At 40.4% G+C, this 22,595-nt stretch overlaps 1 protein-coding gene across 2 annotated transcripts in view; it reads left to right on the top strand.

The window, feature by feature from the left end:
- The first annotated feature begins 853 nt into the window (after positions 1–853).
- LOC146505359 (A-type potassium channel modulatory protein KCNIP2-like) overlaps positions 854–22,595 on the top strand; it is a 109,525-nt gene continuing 87,783 nt past the window's right edge. Inside the window, exon 1 of one of the 2 annotated variants that reach the window (XM_085181776.1) lies at positions 854–1,417. In XM_085181776.1, the coding sequence (XP_085037902.1) occupies positions 1,345–1,417 (73 nt within the window). In that variant the 5' untranslated portion in view covers positions 854–1,344. The remainder of the gene's footprint in view (positions 1,418–22,595) is intronic. The other variant, XM_085181772.1, reaches the window with a different exon arrangement.

A 22,595-nucleotide genomic window follows, 5' to 3' on the forward strand; every position in this document is an offset into this window, starting at 1 on the left:
AAGAGCAGTCCAACAAGAATAAATTATAGCAAAGACTTTACTTAACTCAAAATTAATGTGGAACCAAATCATCTCTTACAGAAGCAAGCTGTCATCAGCAGCACTCCTCCACATAACCGTCACATTACACTACATATGAGACAAGTGCAGAGGTACATGCCCTAACAATTTGCTTGCAGACACAATGTGCACACTGCGTGGGATAAATGCACACATAATGTATATATTCAGTTGCAGACAGAACACTTAAGACAGCCCAAATGAAGCTGAAGTCATGCAAACAACCTTTCAGTGACACGTTTCTAATTGACATGTCAAAGGATTTCCCCTGAGAGCAGGCTGGATGAGCAAACATAATAGTGAATGGGATCTGTAGCACCTAGGTCACTACAGTTAACAGCGCTCTTTTGTGCAAGTGGCAGAAACATCTAAATCGCCTCAAACGCAGAGCAGGTGACACAGGATGACGCTGCAACTGTTCATGCGTGGAGCCAATTAATGCACGCATGGTTAGAAGGATACAGATCATCATTGATGCAACCCCTGATATAATGTAGAAAACTGTGGCATCAAAGACAGGTTGCTTGACAGATTGTGACCAAATGTCATACTGTGGTAAGTGAGCAGGAGTGAGGCAAATGAGGCAAAGACACTGAAAAGGAGAGAAGTGAGGAAGAAAAAGCATAGACACAAAACTTCCCAGTGCCAGTGAGTATTTATAGATCAGATATAGTCAGAACCTCTGCCTGGCAGCAGCACTGAACTCCTTGTTGCTCCTGCTTATGTCTCTGTACACATCCGACCTGGCTCTGGATCTGGAGAACATTTGAAGAGGATGTGATGGTGATATTAATGGTAAAGACTCAGGCAGAGGACCAACTCACTGATATGCTGCATGAATGAAGCCAAAAAGGCTCTAATGCTGGGAGAAGGGGGAAACTGGATTCACCGTATTTTCATATTCACACTTTATTCACCTTTTACATGTTTTAAGACCTCCAGTCAAATCTTATCTTTCTGAATTTTCTTTTGTCTTTCTGTTTGCGTGTGCGCATGTTCACAGTCAAGTGTGTGCGCGCGCGTGCCAGCCCAAGCGAAAGTAGCGACCAGGAGCGCTCTTGGTTCACTCAGCTTCTGGATGCCGAGAGCGCACACAGAAACAGACACGCGAAATAACGGCACACGCGTGGCTCTCCCTTTTCCTTCATGACGAAGCAAATATGACTTGTTAATGTCATTATACTTGTAGCCATCCTCAGTGAAGGCGAAAAACAAACCACAATTATTTTCGCAAGAATTACCAGCTTTTTCCCACAGTTCCACATTCCGGCGCACACAGGGAATATGAAGGCGAAAAACCGTGACCAAAGCTTGTCGGACTCCAGAGAACTGGACGGATCCTATGACCAGCTAACGGGTGAGTGAGCTTCTGTAACACCGGTGAACGCTGAATGATTTGCTTCAGGTCAATATTTTGTGGAAAAAACACGAACTTCAGGTGCTTTTGAAATGTTACAACCTGTCCGCCGTTCACCAGACTGTTAAAAAAAATGTTTCAAAAAAATTGGTCATTTATGTCTTTTGCCTTTTGGGGAAAAATGAAACGCTTTATTGGAGGGGCATCCCTGTCTATAAATCACATTTTTCATACTTTGACAACGAGCTTCACTGTTTTTATCAGTACTTTAAAATAGTTTTATTGTTTTTTGCTTTTCAGCTAAAAGAGTGAGAGGATGGACAAGTTGAAACAGTGCATTGAAAAGACAAAAAAGCATTAAATGTATCAATGTTGCATGTCGCTGTAGTTGCGTAATGTGGTGCGTATTGTAGGCGAATGATGGGCTGTTGCTACAAGAATGTTAAGTGTGATCAACTGTGTGATTTTGCTGGCTTGGCTCAGCGATGGGGGGACCACCTTACTCTAACTGTGTCCACTGGTGCTAAAAGCGCTGCGGGTATATAACACTTGGCTGACCGGAGCCAGTTGCCAGATTATGAAGTTCCAACACATTTCTCTCTTTTTGACGTTTTATCACTTTAGATGGGAACCTGTCATGTGCTCTTATTGTGTTCAAGTTTGGACCTGTTGAAAAAATTAAATAAAATAGGAGAGTGATATTTTATCAAGTGCGGCTAATATCAATATCAACTTGGTCCAATAGTGCCAGCTACATGGAAACGAAACTGTTGTGTGTGCATGTATGCGTGTGAGCTACAGACAGCACCTTTAGTAGCACTTTGTCAGCACAGATGAGACTCGGCACACATTAGTGTTACAGCGATATAATGAACCAATTTATCGAGTGTCAAGCGAGCATCCCTGCGCATACCTATGCTTTGTGTGTGTGTGCCCATTGAGAGCTAAACACTCCCTCGAGATGTTCTGTTGCCGTCAGTTGTCACATTATAGTCCGTGTTCACAGCATTCCCCTGCTTATGTGTGCACCGTTTTGCTTATTAAGTGCCAGCTGCCTAAATAAATTGCTCGCATTCATGCCTGAACACATCTCAGGCCTGCGAAGGGAAGTTGTCCCTGTCCAGACAGCTGTATGCTCCAGGCTCGAAGGCGACACTTTAATCTCGTTTGCACTCTTCCACGCATTAGCAGCTAAGCAATGCTTTGTCACATTTTTAATGCATCCTAAATTAGGAAAAGATTGCTGCGGCCCTGATGTTAGTGTCTGCAACAGTGTGCGTGCTGTGAATATTTTGTGTGCAGGTATGTACAGTATGCGTGGGCGATCTAAGAAGCAGCAGCTACACTTTTTCTATTGCACATTGTTGAAAGTTCAAAGCAACTATTTTTTTCCTGCTGAATTTAAAAACACCCATAAGCTTTCTTGTTTTTCTCCTCTTTGAGCATTTCTTTCTTCTTCTTGTTTTGCCTTGAATTTTCATATTTGAGTTTGATGTAGATAAGGATTAGATTAGAAATGTAACAGTGCACGACACAAAACTCTCTGTAATGTTAATCTAAGCTATCAGAAACATCATTTTATCCCCTTCTCTCTTTTCACTTCAGCTCGCTGAACTGGCCCCCTGTGTCTGACTGTCCACAAGAAGTCATATTGCTATTTTAACAGTTGAGCAAAGGCGGCGAGAGAGCGGTACTAAGTCATTCACTGTGCTGGAGCAATTTACTTCTGGCATAGTTATTAACGACTTTTTCAAAGCTGTGAATAGCATGGTTAATTCATCTTTGCAAGTCGCTGTCAACTTTAAGTCATACTTAGTCCTGATAGTTTGCATGGTGATTAAGGCAGGCTCCTGCCAAGAAAATGTGAAGCAACTTGTATGCTGTATTTATTGCATCTTTAGTTTGTGGCATTTTTTTTCTCTATATTATTGAAGCAGATGACCACAAAGTGGCCCAAAGTGCACATGAGTGTGTGCAGCAGAGACAGAACAGATGATAGGAGACTTTTCTTCATTACTGGGACCAAGCAGAAAAAGTCTACAGTGTGATGTGTGTGCATGACTTGTGAAAATGGGTTCTTAGGTGTTTTGTGTGTGTGTGTGTGGGAAGGACGGTTACAGGTGAGTCATTCTTCTTACTTACCAGTAGCTGGTGAACGGGATTCAGCGGGATGAGTGTGTGCGTCTCTGTGTGTGTTTGCATGCTCGGAGCGAGGCTGACCTGTGTTGCTTAAAGGCAGTGTGGGCGGTCTCCAATCACAATTTGAGTGAAATGTAGCCCTCTAGAAATAACTCCCTCTCAGCCTGCAACATTGTACAGAAGTGCACCCCACTGCGTGTGTGCATGTGTTGGAGTGTGCGGTAGCCTGGCGTTCCCCGTTGTGTGTAAGAGCACTGGCTGAGAGATGAGAGGTAATTATAGAAGCGTGGTGCAGTAATCTCCTCTTCCACCTCACAATCCACACTCAAGAGGAATCATATCAACTACAGACACACACAGACATACAATGTCTTCGCATATGCACATTGCTATTATCTCAACTTAGTAAAGCTTCCCTTGGCTCTCTCCCAAATCCAGAATACTATCAAAAAGCTAGTGATATGATAGAGTAAGTGTGTGCGAGTCATTGCGCTGAAGTGGAAGACAAGGTTGGTAAATGTCATGTATTAAAAATTTCAGCAAAATGTTTAGTTTTTGCTCCTCCTTCATCCTCTTTCATGCCTTCTGTCTTCATGCTCGGATCATCTGCCACATCCAACCTGCCACTCACACTTTTAAGGGATCAAATATATCATGTGGAGGTCTAAAAATCTTTATGAAGGGCTCAAGAAGTGATGGAATTTGTTTTTCCTGAATGACAGCTACAGATAGAAAATATTGTGTGCAAACATATGCATGTGTTTATGCTCAGAGGATGTAAAACACGTGATAGACATGTCAGAAAAACATCATCTTCCATTTTTAGGTATCTGAGCCGATAGCCCACCTTTCAACAGTCAGCACAAAATGGAAGGTTTACTGACACACGCGTATAAAGGAAAATGTACACATACACACACCTACAAAAGGGACAAAAAGGGAACTATTCATTTTAAATACACCAGCTTAGCTTGCCACAAGGAGCAATTTGTAGCCTTTTACTGAAGGTGCAATATGTAGAATATATTACTGTAGAACAGGTCAATAGCAGACAGCAGGGTTAGGATCCTTTTTTCTTTAATTAATTTATAGCTTATGGACGTCAAAACAACTGGCACAGTCTCAGGTGGTTGCAGGGAGTTACCAGGAAAGGGGTCACTCCCTTGGAGTTTAAAAGAAAACGTACAGTAATTGCAGCAAACTGATCTTCTGTCTCACTCAGTTTGCTGCCCAGTGTTTGTTGCCTGCCTTTACTGTTACCTTCCATTCATATACTGCCTGTCTTTCACCGTGACTGACAAGTGATCAGAATAACAGACTGTAGAAAAGATCTCAAAGCAGTGCTGCTTCTTCTTAGTCTCTTTTCTGACTGGGATTAACTTGACGCTACACTGACAGCAGAGTACACATATACACCAATCAGTCATACTGTAACATTATGAACACTGACAGGTGAAGAGATAAACACTAATTACCTCTTCGCCATGGCACCTGTTGGTGGGTGGGATATATTAGAGAGCAAATGAACATTTACAGTGGTCAAAATGTAACAGAGTAGTCCAAGGATGGAACAGTGAAGTGCAACCGGGTCATGGGGAGACGGCGTGGGTGGCGAAGGCTGGCCCATGTTGTCTGATCCAACAGATGTAGACGTACATTAAATTGCTGAAAAAGGTTGATGCTGGTTCTGAAAGAAAGGTATTGGAATATACAGTGTATCGCAGTTGTTTGTTCTTTTGGGCCGACACAATATTAGTCAGGGGATCATAATGTTTCGCATGATTAGTGTATCTTGTTTTTACATAAATTATCTGCTTATATTCTGTTGATAATAGTTCAATTTCAAAGTGTTTAACTCTTTAACCTTTTAAAGTCACAGTCTTACAAATTGCACACTTAATTTGGACAGATTATTTATTACAAACACACACACACACACACTGTTCGTAATAAGTCATGTTAAAAGCACTAGCACTGAGAGCCGTGCCAGGCTTAAAGTCACGATGGACTTTGTTCGGATCAAGAAAGATAGCCGTGAGAGAGGGTAGAGGTTTCGACATCAAAGTTATTAGATGGTTTGGAAGCCTCATGACACATAACTCAGAGTCCTGACGGAGCCAAATCCCCCATGGTGAAAATCATAATTTACAACTGTCAGACCAAACTGATTTCAGGGGAAAGAATGCCTTCATAATTGAGCTTGTCAAAGCGAGTTTAGCCTAGAGTCACCTTCTAGGCATGGCAGCTTTTGCTGCAGCTAGAACTGTAATGGCCAGTGGCACTAATTAAAAGCCTTGATTTAATGTGTCATCTGATGTGCCAGGAAATGTGTGACACTAGTTGTCTTTTTTTGGGATCTCACCCTCGTTCCTCAGCCCAGGTTCCTCGTGGAATTGCCAGAATTGCCGACGTGAGTTGACCGTATGCTTACATAAAGAAATGCTCAGAGTGGTTCACTTAGGGCTTATCTGTCACACTGGTTACATTGCTGAGGGAAGGAGAGAAGGATGTGATAATGAAAGCTGGGAAGGAAGGAAAGTGGCAAGGGAAGGACAGAAGCAAAGTGCAAGATGATGAATTAGTTTTCAGACAGTAATGCATTTGCCAGGCAAATTCAAGCAGTGCTCTTCGGCACTCTGTAGGCGTTGGATGCCCTATTATAAAAGCTTATTCTGCCAATCAAATCCTGCTAATGCACATTTCATAACAATCGCTTTTGTCTAGTAATATGAAAAATGCCCACCTGAGACACGAGTTTTTTTTGACATTCAAATTTGTGCTTTTTAATGAAAAGTAAATTAGACGTTTGAGTATTGCAATGGAAATGTTATCATCCTAATTTATGATTTTTATTTCTAAATAATCTGTTCCAAAATAATCTTTTAGTTTCTGTTGCTCGCTTGTCCCATGTCTGTCAGCTTTACAACTATCCATCGTCAAACCAAACTCCTTCCCTCACCCTGATCCTGCTTTCCCTCCTCTCCAACTATGTCAAGCCACAGCGGGGCCATAGCTTAATAAGGCTGGAGGCAAGAATCAATCCTAACGAGTTTTAATCTTTGACCAAATCTACGGAGGGCCAGGCGATTGTTAATTAAAATAAGCCCTGTTCACCTCCCCCTCCACGCCCCAACCCCTTCTCCTCTGCTCTGTAAACACATTCATTTATAAATACCTACAGGGGGAAAAGGAGAGGAAAAGACTTCAGAGGATGGAGAACAAAGCAACAGGAGATGGGAAGGTTGAATGAAGGAGCAGCGTTTGAATGGGAATGGTCAGTGCGCGTCTCAGGCAAAGGATGAAGGAATTAACGGACAATGAGGAAAAAACATGAAAAGAGACATTTAATCCAGCGTATGAAGTCAGAGGGTTGTTTCCCCCCCTTCAAATCAGTCCAATGCTTGTCAGGGATATTTATCAACAAGGGAGAAATTGACTGACAGAAAGTGTCTCTGAGTGTGACAGAACCCTGTGTCGCTCACTGTGTGTCGCCCTCATGCCTCACTGCCGTGTCACTCATGACATCTGATCTGCATTAAAATTATTTTCTGTCCGTTAGCTCAGCCATTCTCTATTAGACAGGAACTTACTCATCGGTATAGGTACAGAATAAGCAAACAATGCAATTCTGTATATTATAATCTAGATTAGAACTGCTACCCTTGACTTATGCCCTTGGTCTCTATTGTATATGTTAGGAGTTAGCATCCTGCGCATCTCAGATGGAAGATAGGAGAATATTGTGCATGTGTGAGGCTGTAGACATTTGTGTAGAGGATGTCTGAAGGGTAACCGTGACCGAGTCTTTCAGGGGAAAGGATGTCTGGAGAAGTGAGTGGGTGTGTGCCACTGCCTTCCCCCATGTCCTTTATTAACTTCAGAGTAATCTGGTGGCTAATTCAAACGGTGCATGTGTGCAAAATTGAATTTTAAAGAAGATAATGCGTATTATTATCTGCCGATCTGGTGCGCGTGTGTTTTCAGTCAGTGAAAAGCAGAGATGGCTCAAACAAGGAAAAATTAAGTAAAACTAATTTAGCTTTTACTGATAAATATCCTACTGAAGTTTTTGAGAAACAACGTTGGTGTGATTGACAGCACAATCAGAGCGATAAGAAGAGCAGTGGAGGTGATTAGGGCAAGCTTGTCAAAGCAAATGCTCACACACCACACATAAAGATGAAACACACACACACACACACACACACACACACACACACACACTAATTTGGCCTGAGGGATAGTAGTGTGGGAGAATAATTCTGCTGGTCTTACAATCAATCAGTTAGTTTTGACAGAACTTTGGCTGGCTGTAGTCAATAACAAGCACAGACACACACACACACGCGCGCACACACACACACACACACACACACACACACACACACACGCACACACACACACACTCAAGCAGAGCAACACATAGTGGGAAACGAAGGAACCACAGTGGGAAACCACAGCTGGTCAATATCTGTCAGTTAGCCTAGCAGTCAGAATAAACTCAATGTCTCTCGGTGCACACAGTCTCTAACTGATAGCCCAATCAAGCCAAGTTTAATGGAGCATCTTGTCTGCTGCTTTGCTCGGTAGCAATGAGAAGCTCCATGTTTTGTTGTTCTAAACCAGAAGGAGAGTTACTCGTGGACTTGAGATATTGAATAAAAGTCTTACAGATTTACTGAAAACTCTAAATAAAAATATATTGTTTTTTTTTTCTTTTGGAGTTTTAATTCAATCTCTGAGATTTAATGGTAAAGTTATAAACTACAAAAAGACTGTAAACCAGCAAAATCTTTTCAGCCAACACACTACATGTGGTGGATTAAAAACCAAATGAAAACACACTCAATGATCCGATCCCTGAAATCCCAGAAGAAAATGACTCATTCTTGTATCAAAACAGAAATTTACATTCTGTGCTGGCAGGACAAACAAATTAAAAATAAATGATGCAGGTGGATGAAATACTATAGGAGACGAGAATCCAATTTGTATCTGCTTGTTACATCGCAAGGTGTTGTCATCTGACAGCAGAAATCATTAAACTAGCATCATTAGCTCCCTGCCAGACCTAAGCTGCCCTTGCTCTGGCCCCAAAATGGCCACCTTCATCATATCTTCTCTGTCAGCCTGGGGCCAGGTTGTCAGAGGGGACACTATTTGACAGCTTGGTCTTTATCTCATCCCAGGAGAGATGCTGAAGTCAGCCAAAAATCTCAGTGAGTTAAATATGCATACTGTGACATGTGCGAGGAAACAAAGTCTAAAGCATTCCAGGAAGTATGCCATGTGTGAGAGGAGGTTGTTAGGAAAGGGCGAAATGCTGAGCTGAGATTTTCATGTTCATGTTCACAGAACCGGCCTATACTATCAGGTAGACACACAAAGCTACACACATGTAAACTGCAAAGGTGGAGACTTAAGCGGACTAACAACATATTTGTATACTTGAAAATCCATTTGCTTTAATCATCTCCATTGCACACTGTTTGCTGGTTTTTGCTTGTTGGCTGTGAGGCTTGAAAATCCTATTTTCCCCTTGCTATCTCCCTCTGGCACTGGTAAACCGATTACTCACATAGCAACCTGACGTTCCATAAGTACTTTTCCCCAGGCGCCGTGGCCTGGTGCCAGAATTTCATAAGAGTTAATGGAGTATACTAATCAACACACACATAGACAGAGGCACGCAAACTCACACACAGGCAGGTTTGATTGATTGCTGGAGTGACAGTTGTGACAGCAACAGAATCATTACCGACTGGAGCAGGGCAACAGTCCCTGACATTAGAAAAGCTGGACCTGAACCTCATGCTGTAAACAGGAGAAAGGACTGAGAGAAGGACAAAGAATGATGATGATTTCAAATATTAAAGAAAGGCAGAGAAACAGGTGAGAAAAGTTTCTTTCCTAAAAAGCTTCCTGACTTTTATCAAATTCTACCTTTTTACAATATAAGAAAAATTGCCTGCGAGCCAAATAGTTAAGCTAAACGCCTTCCAAATACGGCAATCTGTAAGAACTGCAAATTTCCCATCACTCATCTCTTGACATATCAGCGCTGTTATTGGCGTGCATTCCCGTCCTTTTCAGCTTTCTTGGTTTCTCAGGTCATTTCTTGATTTAGTTTTCTGGTTCTTCAGATCTTTTTTGGCTTTTTGGTTAGTGTGACATTACCATCTTCCTTTGTTGATTTCTTTAACTTTCATTTTTCTTTTTCGGGTTAGTGTTTGGGTGAAAAAGTTTCAATTTTCAGGGAAGAACTTGCCATCACTCCTGAAACTGAGCCTCAGTCCCCCAAGGGTTGCTCTAAGAATTAAGCAGATAGGCAAACCTCCAGCTCCCACGTATTATAAGACCAGAAGCTTTTTGGAAGAGCAATACACCGAAGCTGACATCAACAAGTTTAAGCAGAACCTTGGTGATTCAGATAGCATCCTACCCAAAAGCTGCAAGAAAGAGGTACAACAAAAACAAGCAACATTATCTCATGAAGAAGGAGATCAGAACCTCAACCCTCTATCTTCTTTGTCCAACATACAGTACCTCCTCTGCACATCTACCAACAAACCATTAAACCATCTCCGCCTCGCCTCTCTAAATTTGTCTCCAAACTGCTCAACCTGAGTTGTGCCTCTGATGTACTCATTTCTAATTCTGCCCGTCCTTGTCACTCGCAATAGAAATATTAGCATCTCCAGCTCTGCCTTCTGTCTTTTTGTCAGTGCAGACATGCATCGTAGCAGGTCTCATACCATCTTGTAAAGCTTCCCTTTCACTCTTGCTGCTATCCTTCTGTCGCAAATCACCCTTGACACTTGTCTCCACCCACTTCAACCTGCCTGGGCTCTCTCCTTCACTGCTCACCTCTCAATCATCTACCTTCACTACATCCACACTTTGCATCTTCACTGTTACACCTGTCTTCCTCTCATTCACACACATGCATTCTGTCTTGCTTTCATTCCTCTTATATCCACAGCATATCTCCACTTCACGCCTCTCTTCCACCTCCACCCTACTCTCTCTACCTATCACAATGTCGTCTGTGAACGTCATAGTCCACGGAGAATCCTGCCCGGCCTCATCTGTTAATCAGTCCATCACCATTGCCAACAAGAAGGATCTCAGAGCCGATCCCTGATGTAATACTACCCTCACGTTGAACCAATCTGTCACTCTTACCGCATTCCTCACCACTGTCTCATTATCCTCATACATGTCCTCCACAACCGTCAAATACTTCTATGCCACGCCTGACTTTCTCATTCAAAAATTATAATAATTACACTAATACTTATCCCCAATTTTTTGTGTGCCTTTTTCAATCTAGTAAAGATACGTCTATGCAATTTTAAAGCTGGTATCAAAAGATTTATGGACTGTAGATATTTTTCTGAACGTTATAAAAGACAGAGCCCCAAATATTAAAAACTACCTTCTGGCAGAATTCAGTGTTACCTTTGGTGCCTTTAGAGACACCTTATGTGAAGTTTATCTGGAATGCAGAGATGAGCTTACACCTATTTGGTTCCACTCTCTGACTTATGAATCCCATAAATCCTTCTGTGTCATGTATAGAAAAATCCAATCAGAGACTGACCTGTCCCTAATTAGCAGAAGGTTGGCTCATCATAAAACTCTAGTCTGCTCCATCTGCAGTTCTTTCTCCTACACAGTCTCCCCCTGCACAAGAAGTGTCATTCCCAAACTCTTACACCAGCTAAAAATGATCAGTGTTCCATTCTAAAAACTATCCTGCAAAGCAGCAGATACCTTTAAGCCTCCAGTCTCCTGTCTGCAGTAATTCAAATGAGAATGTTTGTACATTTCCTAATTGTAAATATATTCTTGTGTGTTGGTGTTCAGACAGCCACCCACACTCTGTGTCCCAGGAGCCTTCATCCTGCAAAATCGGGGGAAATAAACATCAAGCATCCTTCTGCCTTTCAGCTCCATCCAAAGCTCTTTCAGATCACTCTAATAGATACTTTGTTAATGTCCTTATCACCAGCTTAGTTCAAGCATCCCAAGCAGTCCATTAGCAAGTGCCGACCAAAACAGTGTGATATCTGTAAAAACCTGCAGGTTGAAATGGTAAACATGTTACAAAGCATTTCTTCTTTCTTTGAGTAAAACCTTTGTTGTCACCAACAGGAACTATTTATACAAAAAATACCTCAGCATCGATCAGTTGGCTCCTCTTGATTCTTCCATGCACAATTTCCCTGTGGGATTAATAAAGTTTCTTTCATTCTGATTCTGAACTCCTGTTGAGCCCTTTTCTTTGTGCAGTGAACATTGCAGTGCAGAAGATCAAGCTACATGGCTTGAACAAGCAGATATTATGATGTCAAAGTCATGCCCCTCCATCCCCCACAGTGGCATCTTTTTGCTGTGATATGATGATCAAAAGTTTTAACTTATTAAGTTGACATTCGGATGTCACACTAGCGTTCACACTTCTGACAGCCTGCCAGAAGAATTCTACTGTATATGGTATAACACCTAGAAAGCAGCTTTATTATTTTTCAGTAGTTATAAACATTCATCTACCATGATCTCTATAGTCAGCTTGCTAAAAGTTACAGTAAAGTGTCTAAATACCTATATTAATGTTCATATTAATATTATTAATGTTCATTTACTGACCTTTCAATTAACTAATGAATTTTAGACCATTTGAAAAAGCTTAAGGTGCACTCTGAGAAGAAAATGCATAAAAGGATAATTTCAGTGAAAGTAAGACTTGAAATAAAGTGGAGAATATAAGAGCTGGCTGAAAATGCTTGCTCAGTATTTGATGTACCGAATGAACTGATTTATCAGGTTTCCATTCTTCATAAAGGCACAGATGTAACCTTCTGTATTAGACTGTTGAGTAAAATTATTTTAATTATTTCCAGTCTGGACAAAAGTGAAAAAAGAAAAGAAAATGTACATATGTGATCTGGCTAAGCAGGGGTTTAATAGTAGTATGATTATTTAATTGTTTAGAGTGATACTCCAATATATTTTAAAATTGTCAGGTGTTGCATGATGTTTTCTTTTCTTGTTTTTCCTCTGATATGAAACATTTCCACCTTAAATTAATGGAGGGGAAAGGCACAAACTACTGCATTTAAAAACCCAAAAACTCTTGAATGCAGGAAATGAACTGCTTAATGATAACAATCATTTGCATCTAATATTGCAAGTTTAAATAAAAGCCATAATAAAAATCATATTTTTAGAGAGTTGTAGAGAAGTGCCTGTCTGAAGGAGGCTTTATTTGCTCGCTTTTTCTTTTTTATTTCATTTTTTGTTTCAAGCCAAAAGACGCTTCCAAAACGGGGTGACTGAAGGAGAAGTAGAGCACACACTTACTGCAAACTCAAAAAGTCATTAAGAAGGCTAACGATTATTAATGAGGCCCAAATAAATTCATGCGCTAAAATATGGGCCTGATTTTGACGGCAAAAAGACGCTCTGCTGGATTTTGGCATCAAAGGAGACATTACTGATGGTGGGGCTGTCCTGACTTGCACTTAGGAGGGTAAGCACAGTTTGGGGTGATTAAAGCTGTAACTTTATATTCAGTGGATAGTTCTTACAAGCCTTTAATATGCCAATCATCCTGTTTACTGTAGTGTGTTCACTCTAAGTCTGTAAAATAAGTTCACTGCCTGTAACTTATAAAAGAAAATACATATGCATATGGGCAATACTTTTTCCAATCATTCTTGGATCTTCCCATTTTAATTAATTCCTTGCAACCTGAAGCTGCTGACTTAGAGGATATGAGGAAGAAAGCACTGAATTGTAGCCACTACTTGGCTACTTGAATAACCTTATGTCTAAAAAATAAATGAGCTGTACAACAATGACTTATTTCAATATATCCCATGAAATCTAGTCAGTAATAATAATACATTATCAAAATTCAAATCCAGTTAGTGGAGTTAAGTGTGTCATGTTTCAATCGTCTGTCTGTCAGTCTGTTAGCAGACAGACATACAACTTGGATCTTTTTTTTTAATTAAAAGTGTTGAAAAGGTGGAGCATGGGTCAAGGAAGAAGTTGCTCATTTCTGGTTCGGACAGATCAAGGGTGGATACTGGAAATTATTTTCATAATTCAGTTGCACCAGCAGCTTATGAACTGGCAGGTCTGGCAACTCCTTGGGCCTTTAGGCCATTGTGGAGAAACTTTGCCTTCCCCTTTAATCAACCATTGGACAATTTGCAATTCAATTTTCAGTAGAAAAACTCACGAGGGAGGTGCACACCAGCTGTTTCAGAATGTGAGAGTGTGTTACAGAGGTCTAATAAGCATTACTCTGAGCATATTTAATGTGACTCAGTTGTTACTCAAATACTTGGACATGTGTGTGCATGGTGTTATTTATTATTTTTGAAGACATGATTATGGCTTTCGTTTCTAGTGTCCTCCTTGGTGGAAGCCTAACACTACTGATTTGGCTTAAGGTCATATAGTTAAATGAGTGACAGACAGGCATCTTTCTGCTTCTTTCTGAGTTTTTCCCTATATCTGCATGTTTAAAAACAACTGTTAATCCACATTTTAGAGATTATGTTTACATAGAAATTAAAGCAGAAATGTTACCAGACCTCCTTTTCAAGATGCATCTACTGCACATGAGACAAATGAGTTTTTTTTCTCATGTCTTCACTTTCCACCTCCCCTTTTTTATTTTTCTCCCCCTCTACTTTTATGAATGAGACACATACCAGTAATGAGGTTCCACTCACTTTGCTCTCTTCTGTTCTTCACTCCTCCTCTCCATCCTCCTCCTTTCTCCTCTCCTCCCATTCTCAGAGGTGGGAAAAGTGATTAAAGTGGATATAAAGTTAATGGTTTCATCTCCAGTCCCTGTGCTTGGGTGAGCACAAGTTGTGGGTGTACTGGGCATATTACTGGAAATTCCTGTGTGTGTGTGTGTGTGTGTGTGTGTGTGTGTGTGTGTGTGCGTGCACACAAGGGTTTTTTGTCACTAAGGGAGATTTATTCATGTTAGTCCTTTAGTTGAGTAAGGGCAGTGCAGTGAATTCTGTTTAAGGTCAAATAGTTAAAGAAGTGAAACACAGACATCTTTCTGTCTGTCAGACATTATTTGTGAGAGATGAGTCAGTCTTAAAGTACATGGGAGGAAATCACTCTAGATGAATAATGGAAGAAAATTCTGTATGTATTGTGCTAAGAAGTGACATATGCAGCACAATATCAACGGGCCATCTGGGATACTTCCAGGATGAACCAATTCTAATGTGACAAGCTTCCTTTTATTATTAATGCTAAGTTTTGAATTTTTTACATGACAATCTGTTAAGAGTGGGCGGCGTCAATGTGAAGAATATGTGAAAAATGATCACACAATAATGTTGGTATGATTATATGTTCATATGATGTTACATACAAGCATTTCACACTTCTAATCAGTTTTTAGTTATTTGTTATTTCTCTTTAATTGTTTATCTCTTGCCCTGCCTCTCTTACTTGTCTACACTTTGGAAATTGTTGCAATTTTCCTCATCAAATTGTTTGCGAATCCTAACGTGCTTTTAGAATTGTTTTGCAAGACCAGACACCAGTAATTACCGGGCTGCTGTTTGTGTTAGATTTTCCATTTGAAAGAAAAAAAGTTACAGATTATAATTTGCCCTCATTGCTTTCAGCTTTTTAAAATTGTGCTAAATTTCAGTTGACAAGGAAACAGCAGGTGTTATTAGGCCTGAAAAATTAAGCTTACAATGACCAGCAGCCGTGGAAACTGCGTCATTATCACACTTTTAAGTGTGCTGATTTTTATGGGCTCAACCACGCATACATCCACACAGTGCGCACAATGTGTTGTATATCCACAAAACGTCATGATTTTTATTATGCAAATTGCTCTTGTTTGTTGGTTAGCTTTTATTTTAGTATTTAAGACAACATCACAAAACATGTTCATTTTAAAACAGAAAATAATCAGGAGATTGATTCATCTGCCAGACTTGTAATTCACTTATGGTTCAGTCACACAAAAGTAAAAAAAAATAGGACAGCAACCACTTAGTGACTATAATAAATCAGTGGTTGCCTAGTGATTTTTTTTTTTTTTTTTTTTTTTTGCTGTTGGATACCAACTGGATGTAATTGGAGCAACCAACTGGTTGCCCAGAGGTTGGGTGTACAACCCCATCAACATCTTGGTTGATCCCTTTAAATTACAACTTGGGGTGCAAGCTGTCTCCAAACAATTGCAGTCTGACTCAGACTCACTGCAGTCAGAGAGATTAGCGAATGCTGCGATTGGCAACATGGCAAATTGAGTCAGCCTGTGGCAGTGAACACATCTGATATGTGTGTCTTTGCAATAGCGTTATAGCAGTTATATCATGGTCCTGCAAAAACTATGTTACTATTTGTGGAGGAATTTCTGTATTTGATGAGTTACACATCTAAGAGGTTCTGGCTTGACTCTAAATATAAGTATGTTAATATACATTTCTGTGTATGCAGACAGCAACAGATTTGCCATTTTGGCTGGTTTATTACAGTTCAGTCACCATTTTATTACAAAAAAACTGCATGTAACTGCCAACTTGACCACATTCAATCACAAATGGATAGCAGACTCCTTCAGTCCTATTTTATTGTCCCTTGACACACCAAAGCTGCTTTTGGACAACAACTGACTGCGAGTGGTTGCAGACCTGGTCCCCATCTGAGAAACAACCATCTAAAGGCAACAAGATTGCCAGTTTATTGCACGCAGTTGCAGTAACTTTGGTCTCCAACTGGTGTTTTTCCTTGTGCAACTGTCATTTCTCACAATTAATTTAAAGAAAAATGATAGGATCTTAAAATGTATGCATTTTATTTATGTAAAAAAATATTTTATGATCAGATGTTAATAACAATTATTGCACTAGCTTGAAAAATGAGTATGTAGATAAAATTATGAGCCATTTTCATCATTATAATGATTATCATATGATAATGATACACTAAACTGTGTAAATAACTTGATGTGGTCTTTTAAAAAAAGCTTATTCAGTTTTCGTCTCAGTGGTTGTTAATTTGAAAATGTCAGAGCTCTGAGTAAAGGAGATCAAAGATTCCCGGTCTCCTACAAGTGAGAGAAAGTGCCCACACACGCACTCGAGAGACACTGATCTTGTGATCGTCGTATAAAATCTCAAAACGGGAACAAGTTGCCCGGCCTCAGATCATTTTGTATCTGATGCACACTCATTTCTATCAAGGATCCTAGAAAAAAAAGGCTTAGGTGTAATCAGATTTGATCAGGGCAAACACACATCACCACACTCATGGGCAGAAGCAATTTAATAAGCTCAGAAACGACCCTGTAGGTCAATTCTCCGTGGAAAATGAAATAACTTCAAACCTGGAAGGCACTCGCATCATCTGGTCTTGTACTGTATCTGCTTCAATAGCCAGAAAATCAAATAAAAGTTTTATAGATTAATGCGGCATCCATTTAAGGAGTAGAATGAGGTTCCAGCTGTCAGTCAATTGAGGTGCAGCAGACACAACATGCACACAGAAACACAGACCCACATTGGAGGTGAGACTGATGCCTGCTGATCTGTTGATTCAGAACTATAATGCCACAGCTGCTCTCTGTCATCACCTCCAAGCAGCTGGAAAGATGCTCTATCACTGTTCTCCTACCTCTTAGTCTGGCTTTGTATGAGTATAACACTTATGGGAAATATTTTTAGTTTCCCTCACCTTTTGTCCTTGAATGAAGTGCCAAATCTCAAATAATGAGTTGGGACTGATTGTTGCATAAAATGTAATTGACATTCTTAATGAACTGTTTTGTGTTTGTCTTTTTTTCTTGAAGCTTAATGATACAGCGAAGGAGGATTTAAATCCAGTATGTGAAAGATTATATCGCCCTGTTCAAATATTTTAATATACCAGTCCCAGCCCCGGTACTAGTCTAAATTATATTGGTAACAATGTCAGTTATTTTCTCTTAACTGCTCCAAACCTAACTCAGTTCCACTGCAGAAGCCTTAGAAAAGAGTCAATGTTAACAACCTAAAAATAGAAATGATTTGTTAGGTTTTATAATGCATTTGTTTCTAACTTTCCAACACTTCCAGCAGCTCCTTAAAAAATTACTGTCAAACTCTCATTTGAGCTAAGTTCTGCTTATTTTGCATCATGCTGCTTGACAATGGATAATGAGGTGCACTATACACCAATTGTTTTTGCTTCAGTTTGGGGATTTGGAGACAACTGATTATATCTTGATGAACCACCACTGTTGGTAAAGTGGGTCAAAATGTATTTGGGCAGCTGCTAAAATACTAGCTTTGTTACCCAAATATAGGCCATGTGTGGGAGGTAGAGAAGTAAATGGAGGTCTCTGGGTTTTAGGGGGAGTGTGTTTTGGGGAAAATATGGGGAGCTGTCAAAATGCTTCCAACCTTAGTACTGCTACTAGTCCTGCTGCTCTCTTATTGAAGGAATGTTTTCTATGAAATCTCTATGTGAACTTTACATTAAGGATGAATCACGCTGACGTGTGCAGCCACTATAAGCCTCGTTGCCGACTGCATGCATTGTACATTTGGGTTGTTTTGTATATTTGTGCATTTGAGTCAGTGACAGACACTCTGTTCCACCTGCGAGGGGAAACTATGCGTCTTCCTCTTATTCAGTTCTCCATCTTTCGTGTTTTAAGTGAGACAGTGACAGAGACAAACACACAGCAGAGCTTGTGACAGATTTTGAGTACAGTATGTGTGGTATGCCTTCAGCAGAGACAGAGAGGAAACAAAAAAACAGACAGGTGTGTGTTCCACTTTCCCGAGTCTGTTTTTCCTGCGTCACGCTATAGCAGCAGAGATGAATTTGTCCCACTATGTTTCAGTAGCTTCTTAAACAAGCTTCTGCTCCCCCATTCACTTAGCTTTGAGTTTGATAGGCAGACTAAAGATAGAATGGAACAATGAGTACTGCACTACCACTCTGCTCTAATAAGCAATGATTGGTACTTTGTTGCCTTTTTAATGGCTCAAACTTTAAAATGACGAGTTTATACGCTTTGCTCCTACTGCTCATTACTGATTATGCACGATGCCATTTTCTTTCCATAATGAAGAGAATTGCTTATCATTAGTCATCCTGTATTTATTACACCTTAGTTCATAGCTAATTTACCACAATAATTTGTGACATTTTCATGCAATTAAAAATGTTTTCTTTTAATGTCTTGTGTAAACTATAGAATCTGGTACCTTTGGGCAGCCAGTATGATCAGCCAAAAATTGCCATGCCTGATAAGACATGATTGGGCATAATTTCAAAGCTATCACTGGAAATTTGAAAAACACCTTTGTAATGAAAAGCAGTATCTCATGGTATTTTTAACGTGTGGGTGTGTGCAGAGAGGAGGAAAGTGATGAAAGGCTTCGGCAGCTGCTCTTACTACCCTGATGGTGCGTGCGATATGGAGAAAGTATGACGTTTAGGAGAGAAAGACAGTGAGAGGACTCGATGAATACTGTAATGGTCATTGTTCTCTTGTAGTTCCAAAATAAAATGATGCATCTTTAAGAATTTGATAAGCCTCTGAAATGCAGATAACAACAGTTATCTCGCATTTGTTGGTCAAAGTGCAGAAGGAAATCCTCCTCCCCTCTGCTTCCCATCTGCTTCAACATCCCTCTCCCCTCTGCTGAATTTGCAACCTGCATTGTGGCAGGAATGATAAGGAAGCTATGACAATAATCCCCTCGCCTCTGCTCTCATCCTCACCTCCTCTATCATCCTCCTCGCCCTCCAGCCTGCACGACTAAGAATGTTTTCTGTCACAAGGAGACAGCTGCTGTGTCGGAGTGTCAAAGTATAGGTTTCCACTCAACTCGCTCAAGTGGGAGCGCTTTTCCCATTGTATTATAGATGTTAGAGATATGCTCTGGTGCAGACAGAGATTTTGTGTTCACATAAATGCATAAAGACATAACCGCATTTTTGCAGGTTATGTTTTCAGCCTCTGTTTCAACATCATCTTCTTTTGTTGACTTTGCTAACTATGTGTTTACCTGCAACATCCTGAAAACACACACAGACATCACTGAAGCCATCTGATTTAGAATGCATGCACATTCGTCATAGACTGACGTGCAAATTGTGTGAGATGAATGAAGCCTTAACATGGGTGAAAATTTCTATCAGACTGCCAAACTGAACTTCAGATGAACTTTGTGCATTGCGCTTTCTCCATCTCCCTCCATACCTGTTTTTCTTTCTTTCTTTTTTCTTTTATCCAGGACACGTCGTTCGTTATACGCAATCGAGCCACTTCTTGTTATCGACTTCTTTTATGTGTGAGTCATACTTGAATTGTTCGACAAATGGGGGGATTTTTCTTGCCAGATTTTGTTTTCTGTCGTTTTTCCTGTGTCTTTCTGACCTTGTTGAAGTTCGGCCTTTTGAGTGTCGCTCTTTGAAAAAGTTATAGACAGATGGGAAATACAACTGTGTAATGGCACTGGCTAATGGCCCAATATGAAAGAACGATTTCAAACACCCGCCCACATGAACACATACACACAGACATGTAGACATCCCTGTGTAGATCGTACAAAACTGTAACATTTCTCTGCTGTACACCTCGCTCTCTCCTCACCTCCTCTCCTCTCCTCTTCTCTTTGCTCATCTTCTTCTCCTCTGTTCCTATTCAGCTGTGTCCTGATGGGGCAGCCTGTTTGTCTTATCGCCCTTTGCCAGCTGTGGTTTGGATTGGGGATCTAGGGGTCTCTTCTTCCCTCTAGCTTTCCCAGCACTAAAAGACAGGGGGACAGTGATTTGGCATGCTTCACATACCCTCATAAACAATTAAACCACACTTTCAGGCGCACAATGACACACAAAAACTGTCAGCAAACACACATCCATGGAGCTCATCCAGATTTCATGGCTACAAGTTGTGTGGACATTATGGGGAAAAAATACTAATGAGGAAATATTGTCTACCTGATTTCAGCTGGTCTTTCCCCGTTAAATTGTCATTAGATGCTCTCTTTCCTATACTTCGCAATGCCACCTGCCTGTGGCTGTTAATGATTACAGCCAGCCTCTATTCCCCCATTCTCCTCACTCACTTAAACATCTTAATGAACCACCTGTACTGTGTGTGTGTGCGTGTGTGTGTGTGTGTGTGTGTGTGTGTGTGTGTGTGTGTGTGAGGTACCATAGCTGCTGGAGGGTTGCCCTGTATGAGCCAATTATCTTTACTTACTTCTTTCCTAACAACTACTTTGAAATCAACACAGAGGAGGTGGAACAGAGATAACTCTGGCAGCAACAAGTAGCACATATGCCAGAGTGTTTATGCAAGAGGTCAGAAGCTCGAGCCAATCACTGAGATGATTTTGGCAAAGAAGAAAAAAAATCATTGTGCCAACTTGCCCTCCATTCAGGACTTCAGCCGTCACGCCCTGGACACAACCTGTTCCAGCTCCTCCCGTTTGGTAGGCACTACAGAGCTCTGTACACCAACAAAAAACAGACATCTGTACAGTGTCTTTCCACAGACCATCACTCTGATAAACACTTAGATCACTCACATATTGTCTCTACTAAAACATCCAGCATATCTGGTAGTGAACCAAAGCGTGCTGCATATGCTACGTTAGTTGTACATACTCGTATGCTCTGTATGTAATCACTGTCCCCATATATAAACAGTATATAATCAATTATCCATCACTTATTTATTCCATAATTTACTCCAACAGTTTTGCACTCTGCACCATTGTACCAGTGCACATGTAAACACGCTGTACATGTTGCTATTGTCTGTTTTTAGAGTAAGCAGAGAACAAAGATAAAAGAAAAAAGGGGAAAAAAAGGAAAGGAAAAAAGATAAGCATCTAGCAATCTACAAACTGAGATATTTTAGGCTTATTTTTTGCCACTAGGGGGCAGCCCATGAAATCTTAAATAAGATGAAATGGTAAATGTCACTCTTTTAGTTTTATTTTAATTTTCTTTCGCTTTAACTTCTTTTCTAAAAGTATCTTGTCCAAATAGCCTTTGGCTCATGGACGACTGGAGTTCCAGCCCTACGATTAGTGGGTAACCCGCTGCACCATTTAAGCCATGCTGCCCCGAGTGACCAGATATTGCCTAAAGCAACTTTACCACTCTGTTGGATTGTGTTCAGTAGGATGTAACAGATTGATTAGAAAAAGCAACTTTTCACCGACGCAGGTAAGTAATTGGACTGTCTTTCAAGATTTTCCTCAGACACGCTTCCCCAGCCCTCCCTAATTAAACCCACACAATCCTCTGACAGTTTCTTATCACTTCCGCTGGACTCTGGCCTTTTCTAATAAAACTGAAGTCTTAACAGGTAGTGGTGGCAGTGTAGGGGACAAAAATGCCTTTATTTATGCTGCTCTTCACGTCGCTTTCTAATTATCTGAATACCAGGGGCAGCGGTTCCTATCCACAGGAGTCTCTGTTTAATAAACATAATTCATTCCCTTTGTTTCTTTCTACTACTACATGTGGCCACTGTGTTTGCACTGTTTTATTCAAACTGTGGCCCAGCTTGTTCTTGTCATTTTAAAACCTACTGGGATGTGTATTAGTATTTATTTTTTCGTTGTATTCTTGGACATCAAGTACCTGTCTTTTGTTTTACTAGAATTTTTATTTGACATGAATACTTTTCTCAGTAATTGCTTTTTGTATTCAGAAAGACATTTCATCCACACATAGTCCAATAGCTGGCCAAAATCCAGCAGTATTTAATAAAAACTTTGACTTGCTGACACGTCACACAATCTAATTCCATCTCTTGGACTTTTTCATTGCTCTACAACAAATATTAGTATTAGGATGCTATCAGACATACTGTGTGTATTTGTGGTCTCTCCATGCTGACGGTATTGCCAGGATTTTAATGTCTCTGAGGTCTTTCTAAGATAAAGGTCATTCCAACAATTAACCTTGTGTGATGAGTGAGGGAGCAATGCAAACAACAGCAATGCAGTCCGTCAGTAAC

This window comes from Neolamprologus multifasciatus, chromosome 13 (assembly GCF_963576455.1).
Source record: "Neolamprologus multifasciatus chromosome 13, fNeoMul1.2, whole genome shotgun sequence".
Lineage (NCBI taxonomy): Eukaryota > Metazoa > Chordata > Actinopteri > Cichliformes > Cichlidae > Neolamprologus > Neolamprologus multifasciatus.